Source organism: Dioscorea cayenensis, chromosome 14 (assembly GCF_009730915.1).
Source record: "Dioscorea cayenensis subsp. rotundata cultivar TDr96_F1 chromosome 14, TDr96_F1_v2_PseudoChromosome.rev07_lg8_w22 25.fasta, whole genome shotgun sequence".
Classification (NCBI taxonomy): Eukaryota; Viridiplantae; Streptophyta; class Magnoliopsida; order Dioscoreales; family Dioscoreaceae; genus Dioscorea; species Dioscorea cayenensis.
In genome coordinates, this window is record NC_052484.1 from 13,219,574 (window position 1) to 13,230,853 (window position 11,280).

The 11,280-nt window shown below is 29.3% G+C and overlaps 1 protein-coding gene across 1 annotated transcript; it reads left to right on the plus strand.

Annotated features, from left to right (window-relative positions):
• The first annotated feature begins 217 nt into the window (after nucleotides 1–217).
• On the plus strand, nucleotides 218–4,405 carry LOC120275310 (membrin-11-like). Its single transcript, XM_039281842.1, has 4 exons — nucleotides 218–592; nucleotides 3,356–3,476; nucleotides 3,667–3,816; nucleotides 3,965–4,405. Exons 1-4 carry the CDS (start codon nucleotides 285–287, stop codon nucleotides 4,124–4,126), a joined length of 741 nt encoding a protein of 246 aa, XP_039137776.1. The 5' UTR covers nucleotides 218–284; the 3' UTR covers nucleotides 4,127–4,405.
• The last annotated feature ends 6,875 nt before the right edge of the window (nucleotides 4,406–11,280 follow it).

The following is an 11,280-nucleotide window of genomic DNA, read 5'->3' on the forward strand; positions in this document are numbered from 1 at the left end:
GTAGTTTTTTCCAATGTGTATAAGTATGTATATGTGCATAAACATGAACTATTAAAATATTTTGACCAAATTTTTTATGCATTTAATTTAATTTAATTTTTTTTGGAAATTTATGTCCTCACTTTAAAAAAAAACTAAAAAAGGTCTAATAGTTAAAAAAAAAATTAATTAAAACACAAAACAAGAAAACCACCAAAGTTTTATTAATTAAAAACAACCGAAGAAGCATTTCCAAAGCCTCTCACGAAACGAAACCAAGCTTGATCTCACGACCTCGATCGCCAATGGATCCAGCCGGCGCCGGAGCCACAGCCGGAGGAGGTGGTTCGCTGTCGGAGATCTACCAGAACGCCCGCCGCCTTCTCCTCCGAACCAGAGATGGTCTTGCCCGCCTCGAGCGCTTCGAGTCCTCCTCCTTCTCCTCCGCCGCGGCGTCATCATCGTCTTCGGCCCCACTGGGGATTGGCCTCGACTCGCCGGAGCTCTCCTTCTCCGTTAAGCGCGACATCGCCCAGATCCAATCCCTGTGTACCGACATGGACCGCCTCTGGCGCTCCATTCCTGCCAAGGGCCAACGCGATCTCTGGAAGAGGTTGGTGTTCCTTTCCTTCTTGAATGTGTCGAATTGGATCCCTCTCCATCTGGATTTTTATCTTTTTAGATTGAAATTTTCCCATTTTTCTGCCATTTTTACTCTTTTTTTTTTTGTCCTGTTGATTCAAGAAGTTTAAATATCTTTTGCTTAATGCGGTCCAAGGGCTAAAAGCAGATAAAGATGGATTTTTGTGTGCTTGAATTATGCGAATGGTGTGAAAATTTTGTTGGCATATGTGATTAATTCAAGATTCTTGAGAACTTTTTAGGCTCAGAGATGTATGTCGTCTACTTAAGGTTTATCTGATTTGGATACGTAGAACCTTCAATTTTCATTCATTTATATGATTTTTTTGTTCTGTTGATTAGAAGATTTTTAGATTTCTTTGGCTTAATGAAATTTAAGGGCCCAGAGAAAATGAAGTTAGATTTTTGTGCTTGAACTTTGTATGCATCTAATCTGAAAAAATTTGCTGGTCTATGTGATAAGTCCAAGGTTCTTGAGAGCATTTTGGGGTCCAAGATGGATGAGTTCTACTGAAAGGTTGATCTGATTTGAATATTTTTAAAATGAAAATTTCCCTAATTGGAATGGAATCTTCATCCATTTACCTGCTTTCTTTGTCCTATTGATTTGAGAAGTTTAGATTTCTTTATCTTGATGAAGTCTAAGGGCTTGGAAGAAAAAAATAAAGAAAGATTTTTGTGAGTTTGAATTATGTGCGTGTGAAAAAGATTTGCTGGTCTATGTGATAAATCCGATATTCTTGAGAGCATTTTGGGTTCAAAGATGTATAATTTATACTGAGGCCCATTTGATTTGATTATTTTTAGAATGAATTTTCCCCGTAGAAACATAATGTAATTTTTTTCGTCCATTTCGTGCTTTCTTTTGTCCTGTTGATTTGAGGATATTAGGTTTCTTTTGGCTTAATGAAGTTTAACGACTCAGAGAAAATGAAGATAGATTTGCATTCTTGAAATATGGGCATCATGTGAAATTTTGCTCTTCATGATAAATACCTTGCTCTTGAGAGCATTTTTGGAAAAAGATATAAATTTTTTACTGAAGGTATTCTGTTACAAGGAGTTTCTGACATTAAAGTTTTATAGGGAATTTTTATTGGTATTGCACCCAATGCTTACTCTGCTTTCCTTTAGACTTGTATAATGAGGACTGATGTTTGATGGAGATTGTTGTACGGATAGTTGGTTTTGGGAGATGAACCTCGTGGAAAATGCCATTTGTGGTAAAAGCTTTAATTATTGAGGGCTATTTAATTCACTGTGTGTTGTAGGACATAAGTGAACAGTATGCAAATGAGATTCAACAGTTGATTTTCCATTGAATTGATTCTCTCAATTTGGAAAATTGTCATATCCGCTTTATGCATGTTATGAAGGGACTCTGTTTAACAGTTAAACCTGTTGCTCTTTCTCTAACTGATTATCAAGGAAGTTTCATGTTTTTGTGTGCAACTGAAGCAAATATATATGCTTGAGGTACTGTAATTGCACTACTAAGTGTTAATTGCGGTCCTAGAGAGAGAGAGAGCATGAAAGTACCATTATGTATTGTTAGTTTCAAGAATTGTAAAGAATATGAAAAAATTCAGGAAACAGAAAAGTTTAGGATAGCATTACTGCATGATATATAGGGAACTCAAAAGATAACAGGCTCTAGCCTGATGATTCAAGAAAAAAGACTGGCACATTTGAGTAATACGGAGACTAAGAATAAAATGGAGGGTAACCATAACTTGAAATGCTTCCAACTTAAATTGATTGTGGAATGCTTCCACTCATATGCTTACTTATAAAGTTCTTTTGTTCTAACTAGAAATTGGCTCACTTTAAGTTTTGCATTCACATGCTTAATTTATGCTAATATGCACCAAAAGCTTTGGCTGAGATCCATCAGCACCCAGGCATTTTCTGCAAGATACGTTCAACTTCTTGACTGATTCCATCTTGATCAAATAAGGGTCCATTTTTATTGGTTTATAAGTTAAACAAACTAACTAGACTACCTCCTCCCTCATTTAGCCAGATAACTTACTGGATGACTTTTTCCATTGTTTCCAATTACCTATTAGAGTTTCATTCTTTGTTGGCTGATTGTGGCCTTGTAGCATGAGTGTCAATAATTTTCTGCATTAACTTCGAGGTATTTAGGTGATACATGCATGTTGTGCAAGGATATAAGTCATGTTTTTCTTATTGGCAGTCTTTCTCTGAACCATATATCATTCTAAATGTACCATGTTGTAGAATTTTCTCATTCTGCACTCTTTCACAATGGATTTTATTTGTCAACTGTGGGAAAACTCAAAGTCAGTTGGTAACTTTACAAATTGGAAGACCACCTTTCTTCCTTCCAAGAGAAAAAGTTTTTGGATCATCTTCTTCCCGACCAGCTATATTTTTTTTTTATTTTGAACATTATCATAATACGGCAATCTTCTCCTTTCAGGTTTTTTTGATAAGTTGTTCACACATTTTTAAGTTGTGTTTTCCTCTCTTCCCATGTTGCGCCATAATGCTCTCTGATGGCTATTTTATCATAATCTGTCTCTTGATGTGAAAGGATGAGTCCTGAATCCTGATGCAGGAGCCATTCCATATCAAGTCCAGAACCTTTTTCTCTTTGATTTTTGGGCACTGCATGTCTGTAGGGTTTTTTCCCTTGCTTCCAAAGTAAACAGAAGAGGTTGATTCACTAAAAGAAGGCCTTGACAAACTTCTGTGTCTAATGGTGCAGGAAAGTAGAACAAGTAACAGAAGAGGTTGATTCACTCAAAGAAGGCCTTGACAAACTTCTTCTGCGTCAACAAAAACGGATGATGGAGGCTAAAGAGCGAGCAGAATTGTTTCAAAGAGCAGTATGTTATCTGCCTTCTATTCTTCTTGAGCAGGAAGAGGAACCAATTTGTATTTTCCAGCGAATTATTGTTAATATGATGTCAGCTAGCCTCTATATTACTTTCATTATAGTTTTGAATCTTAATTGGGCAGAAACTTGTATGTTAGTTAATGGATCAAGTCCAGAAATTAAACAGTATGTAATTGCAGAATGGCGAATCAGAGCATGTTTTGAGGATTTTTGACGATGAAGCACAAGCGCTTCAGTCAGCCCGCAATTCTTCTATGATGCTTGAAGAAGCTTATGCCACTGGGGTAGCTGTCCTATCCAAATACGCTGAACAGAGGGATCGTCTGAAGGTAACTCTGCTTCTGCCAGATCTTGTATTGTATTATTTTACAAACTCTTGTCTTTGACAAGGGATTTCCAGTATCTATGAACACTGATGTTTATTAAATTTCTCAATACCAAATGTCTTTTACTGGAAACCAATTTTTATTTTTGCAGAGAGCTCAAAGGAAAGCTTTGGACATTCTGAACACAGTCGGGCTCTCTAATTCTGTCCTGAAGCTGATTGAACGGCGCCACCGTGTAGACAAGTGGGTTGCTTATGGTGGCATGATAGCAACAATCATCGTCGTGTATCTGTTCTGGAGGTGGACTCATTGATTTGTGAATGGCAACGATGAGATATTACCCGGAACTTGAAGTATCTTGGGAAACTTATAATGTTCTGTGACAAATGAAGCAGTTTAAGGGCAAGTTACAGCAATAGCTTTCAATTAATACCTACAGGATGCCGTCGTTGTATTCATATGTTTGGTTGGCACAAAATACAGTGAAGATTTTTTTTGTTTTGCCAAAACCCTCGAAAGGTAAGTTGTTCCCAACATATAGTATAATTTCTGCTCACGGAGGAACCATCAATTGAGTAATTTTTTAGCATGATTGTGCTTCTACCTAAGCATTTGTATTCTTTAACCTCTGTGCGGGTTTTGCGCAATCGATTTTCTGTTTCAGTGCATTGAAGTTCGTCGATGACTTTTATATTGCCATGTTGATTCAGGAAGAACTTTTCCTTTACTAGCTGCTTTGGACCTGGACAGGTAAATGTTTCAACTCCTTGTAGCTTTTGGCATTGTATTAAAAGTGTCCTTGTTTTTCATCTTTGTCCAAATGGGTGTTCATATTTGCTTATATAAAACTGCAAGGCCAATTTTGGAATTGATCTTTCCTCTATAATTACTTAACTTATGAAATAAGCACTTAAAAAAATATAATTATTTTATAAAATAAATGGTATTATTTTTTACAAAAAGATAAAATTTGGTGGGGGTGGTAAAAGTGTTGATTAAAAAAATTTTGTATGGCAAAGTAAGTTGCTCTTCATCTTTTTCTTTTTTTGTCGAATGTGTGTTTTAATATGATTTCTAAGTTGATTTTTAAACACTTTTTTATTTATTATATTGGAGTTATTCACTCAATTCTCTTTTGGTGCTTTTGCTTAAATGCCCTTATAAAAATAGGTAATTATTATTAAAAATTATTGCAGGGAAATATTGGGCATTTGTGAATTCATTAGATGGGAATTGGGAATCATTAGAAATTATTTTTTCTCAAATTCATTGAAGTCATGCTCATAATCTTCTCAATTCTGCTTTCAACTTTAAAATGTATAAATTTTGCCGTAATTTTCTTTTTTTTAATATAAACATTCAAATGGTTCAAATCTTTTAATTCTATATTTGTACTCTCACGGGTAAAAATATAAAAACCATCATTAATTTCAAATAAATCGAGAATTTACCCTAAAAAACTATTAATAATTTAATTGAAAGTCAATTATTAATAAAATTTTAATATCTTTTCACATTAATTATTTTTTATAATTTTTTTTTTTGAATTCTTATAAAAAAATTAAAATATCTAAAATTTAAATTGATCTATAATGACATAAGGCCCACATTGACATCCATGATGCATGGGCTATTTCAACCTAATGTTTTCCAACCTTGGCCGTATTAATAAAATCTTAATATCTTTTCACATTAATTATCTTTTATAGTTTATTTTTATTTTTTTAAATTATTTTAGAATTATAAGACCAACTATTTGCATCAATAGTGCATGGCTATGCACTATTTGAATTTAACAATTTTTTATGCAACTATAGTAATGTTTTCTTATATTAAACTCAGAACATAAGTTATTTGCTATATATAGAAGATTTCCGACAAGCTATTAAAAGCAACTAAAATAAAATTTCTTTTAAAGATTTATTATATTATGTATCAAGAGGGATCCAGTACAACATCAATAATTGTGAAACTAACTTGTACAATGAGCTTAAATTTTAGATAAATAAAGAGACATGGATCAAAGACTTCTTTAAAAAAATCAAAGTTATTTATTTATTTTTTGTTATATATCTAGAGGGATATGGTACAAATATTAAAAATTGTGAAGCCAACTTGTACAATGAGCTTAAAATATAAATTTACAAGGAGACATAAATTAAATACATCCTTATATATATATATATATAGTACCTTCATTCTCTATTTCTCATATAACAATAATTATTAGAGATTAATTTCATCCACTTCTTTCATAAAAAGTCCATCATCAATTTTCCAAATAAATCCACTTATTGATTGCATCCTTTATTTTTATAATAATGTAAGTGAACCTCAATTATTAATAAAAATATTAGTATTTTTACATAAAATTATCTTTATATTTGAATTTTTGAAAAAATTTTAATTCTTTTTAGACTAATAAAAAAATTTAAAATTTAAAAAAGTTTTAGCTTAATTTGTGATGACCTAAGCCCGACATTGGCATCAGTGATGCATGGGCTTTTCCAACCTAGTGTTTTCTTACATAGGCTGTATAAATTTTTTATATCAAACTCAATAAATAAGTTTTTCTTTGATTTTTCCTATTGAAGATTCTCGACAAGCTATTAAATCAATTAAAAAAAATCAAAATTGTATATATATTAAGAGATAAGCTCTTTTTTCTTATTATATCAACCCATAAGAAACACCTTTTTTTATTTTTTGCATTATACTGGTAGAGGGCTTTCAACCTCGAGATCTCTCAAACACAAGTCGACGAGAAACCATCTAGATTACGCTTTGCTTTTTATTTTTTCTATAAAAAATTCTTGACAAATTCTTATACAAAATAAGATCAAAGATGTGTCTACATTAATAGGGATCTAATACAAACACAAACTTGTGAAACCAACTTGTACAATGAGCTTAAATTATACATATATATATATATATATATATGGAGAGATAGATTAAATCCTTCCTCCAATGAATTACCATAAGGTTTGAACATATATATATATATATATGTGTGTGTGTGTGTGTGTGTGTGTGTGTGTGTGTGTGTGTGTAGATTGTGGACATTATTAGGACAGGAAGTACTTAAAACCTCATTATGGGAGTATCAAAAGAAGCTTGTGAGTGCTTTGTAGAGAGAAGACTATAAGGAAACCCAACAAGAATTAAGAAGGGATGGAGACCTCAAGGGGTCTTTGCTTCATAGCAAAGTTGAATACGTTGAGATAGGGCTCACATGCCTTCCATTCTAGCCATTCAATTCCCATGTCCCACTTGTTATAGATATATGGTGAAAGTTATTGATGTCTTTGGATGCTCTTAATCTTCACCACAATTAATATTTACCCATGGGAATTATTTTTCCCCCCTTTTCTTAATTAGGAGTATTTTATTGTTATGAGATAGAAACAAGGAAAAGACTAGTTTAAATTATTTTGTAGAAACTACCAACTAGATGTTTCTAGATGATCAAAATTAGCATTTTAATATGTTTCACAAAAGATTTTTAGCCTAAAGATTATTTTCTTGAATAAAAGCCTAAAGATTATTCATTTATTAAATCTTGAGTATTTTATTTTATGAAATATTTAAAAATACAAATGGTAATAGTTTGAGTTTAATGAAGTTTATGAAAAACATATAGGTAGAAGTTTTCCATTTTTATTTTTATTTTTATAGTTGGCTTTTTTGAGTAATGGAAATTATGTATTTTTATAAAGTGTGTTTTTATGGTTTACATTCACTTTTTATTACAATCTGTTATTTGAGTTAAAAATTATGATATTTTCGGAGAATATTTAGTTTGAAAATATCATAAAAGTAAATCCATTAATAATGAGAAAAATTAGTATTAAATAATGACGGAATGGGGCAAATACCTTATTCGATAACTCCACAATCTTTTTAAAGAAGAAAAATTGAATATGTATAAAAATAAAATAAATAAATAAGATGATTTTTAGACAATCTAAAAGAATTATATAAGAAAATAAAAATTCATCATCATTAAAAATTAATATTATTATCCAATAATTACACAAATGTTTCTAGAGATTTATATTGAATATATATAGACATAAGATAAATAAACAAAATAATATCCTAACAATATAAAATATAAAAGAAATAAACCACATCACTATTAAAAAATTATTATTATTGAAAACCCCTACAATTTTTCTATAGACTTACAGTAAATATATATTGACATGAAATTTCAATATAAAAATATCAACTTCGATTATTATTATAAAAATATAGTTATTCAATGAATACATATACATACATATATAGACATAAAATAAATAAATAAGATAAAATCCTAACTTTTAATACTAACCAAACATAATGAAATATGCAAGATATAACAACAACGACAAAGACAAAAAGAGAAGATATGGTTGCCCAAACAATAATTAGAGTATGATTTAATTATTTACAAGTTCCAACAAGAGGCCAAAGGAGTAGAGAATAAGGTTTCACCTAACTACCTTAGAATAATCAAATCATTCTTGTATGATTTTGTCACTAAGGTATAGTAGCATCATTCAGTTAGAAAGTCACACCAAGAATCAAATTAGTTCATCTTTAAGGTATGGTTTAGTTCTTGATAATATTAACTATAAGCAATGTTTCAATGGCAAGCTACAATTAGAATAATAATTCTCCCTTTCTAGTTGTTTGGTTAAGGTTTGAGTAGGGAACAAAGTGACATATAAATAAACATTCTCTCATTAATATTCTTCTAAGAAATCAACAATTACCAAACATGACATAGATAAATCTATAATAGGGGTTTTATTTGCCACCATTTGAAAAATAATGAAATTATTATTTTTTTATTTTTTTTTCATAATTTTATTTTACTTACCATTTAGGAACAACTTTTGGTACTTCAATAAAAAGATTAAAAAAATTAATATAACTCATTTTAAAACATAAAAACTTTGGTTTTAGGGATGTCAAGTAAAATAAATTGAATGAGGATGTGCCAAGTAATTTAAAAAAAAATAAACAAACAACAAATAATGATTTAGCTATTTTCAATGAAAAATAAGAAGGCAATTATTACTTATCATTCCTAAAAACCCTAATGGTTCCTTAAAACATTCGATATATATATAGCCATTAAAAAAAATTAAGTAATGGAAATACTCTCAATTTTAAGATTTATATCATGATCATTACCAACCAATATCACAATTATTGTCTTACTTAATTCTTATTGATGGATTTATTTTATTATATTAATCTAATATTATAGTTTATCTATTATAGCAATAATTTTTAGTACCCCACAAAATATTTGGTAAAAAAGGAAAATCAAGGTTTTTTTTTATTGAAAATCATTTGACCATTTGACTAGTAAAATGGAATATTGTGAAAGAAACAAGCAACACAGAACAAACCCAATTAGGAATTCATCATCTTGTTTCTTATCATATTGGTCATCCACTCATAGTTTTTTTAACCATAAATTAATTCCCATTAGTTCTATGAAATCATAAAAAATTCAAAAGATAACAACAAAAGTGAACATAGTTTGAGAGAACCAGTAGGCATTGTTTTGGTAAACCATGGACCATAAAAATATCTTGGTAGCACTCTGGATGACTTGGAGTATGTATTACTTCTATGTATTATTATTATTATTATTATTATTATTATTATTATTGTTATTATTATGCCTTTGTCCCACCTCACTCAAAAAAGTGTGCCCATATATTTGGTAAGCTTATCTTGGTGCATATATTGCTTCTGGAATGAATTAATGAAGTGTAAAAGCTTATTAAAGGCTGTGGGATCATGTGCCATTCTCTTTATGTTCATTAGAAAATAGATATTTATTTATTATTGTTATCATTGATTTTTTATATAAATTTGTTGGGGTTGGATGGGTACGGAGTGGAGAAATATAATTGATATGTTAATACGTGAGGGGACATTGTTTTGTTTTTTTATTTCTTTACAAAAGATGAATAACTTTAATGTCTAGAAGGTGCATATATATGAAGTTAATATCTCAATATATTTAAACCCTCATCTTGTTTGAGCTAATATTTAAATCTACTACTCAAATATAAGAACACAAATATTCTACACAAGAGACCAGTAGCGACAAATAAAATAATAATATCAAAACAATCATGTTTAATAATATGGGTTTATTACATTATATTATTTTAGTTTTTTTACCATTAACTTAAATCTCAGATGGAAAGGATTTCTTTTTTCTTAACATAAAAAATATTAAAATTCATGTGGTTGAGATTTTTATTTTACTTTTGTTTTTGAGACAATAATTTATTTGTATAATTTAATAAAAAGTTATGAAGAATGTACTTTTTGTATAAAATGAAAAAAAAATCTCATATGAATACATTCTTTTTATGTAACAATAACAACTTGTATCGACTGCAAGATTAGATAAATTAAATTTAAATATATCATTCCATTAAGTTTTTACTATAAATTTTAGATTTTTTTTGTGGTACTTTCTTATACTATATGGTTATAATTTTAAAAACATTAAATGTTCTAAGAGATCCTATTGATTACCTAATCAATTCTCTAATCTTATTAAATGCATTTAAGTATAAAGATTAAGTTAGAAAAATAATCATAAAATATTCAAATGTGAATCAAAGGCAACAATTATTCCAAGAGGAGTGAAGAATAATGATCAAGCATGATAATCAAAATTAACTATGTTTTTCTTCCAAATCAAATTTTTCTTTTTATTGGTGTGTATTTGAGAATTTCTCTTTATCCTTCTTTTTTAAAGTAAAAATAATCTATTTGCTTATATACAATAATATATTATAAAAAAATTCATTTTTGAATATGAAGTGAAATATAAGATAGAATCTGTTGGGATATGTTTGGTTTTGTTTTTTTCTATTGATGATTAATTAAAAGAAGTCTATTATATCAAATGAAATAAATGATCCAACCAATCACCCAATAATTATTTATTTATTTTTTCCATTTAATTTATTCTCATTATCCTTTAGGTTCAACAATTCAACATTTTTATTTTCATAATTGATCCATATATATATATATATATGGATTAAATGCACTAATAGTGTTTATATCCACCTTTTAAATTTAATTTTTTTATTCTTATATTTATAACATGGTATCTATTAAATATTTCAACTTATGTGGCTAATTAATGAGTTGCAAGCTTCCTGCCTCATTGCTTTCTTTTTTTTTAAAATATATATATGTTAAAAATCCATATGGAAAATGATATAACATAAAGTGCCACCTTGGCATACCATAATAACTTTAACATAACATAAATAAATAAATGCTACATATGTCCAAAAAAGGTACATAAAAAATCATTTTCATTAATATGTTAAACCATCATCATTAGAGAGCAATATACATACAAGAACCATAGTGAATATTTTATATATAAAGAGATTGAAATAAACATTAAAATCAAATATATATGGC

Coding starts and splice junctions, on each gene's coding strand:
- LOC120275310 (XM_039281842.1), top strand. CDS start 285: ATGGATCCAGCCGGCGCCGGAGCCACAGCCGGAGGAGGTGGTTCGCTG. Junction 593..3,355: donor CAACGCGATCTCTGGAAGAG/GTTGGTGTTCCT, acceptor CTAATGGTGCAG/GAAAGTAGAACAAGTAACAG. Junction 3,817..3,964: donor AACAGAGGGATCGTCTGAAG/GTAACTCTGCTT, acceptor TTATTTTTGCAG/AGAGCTCAAAGGAAAGCTTT.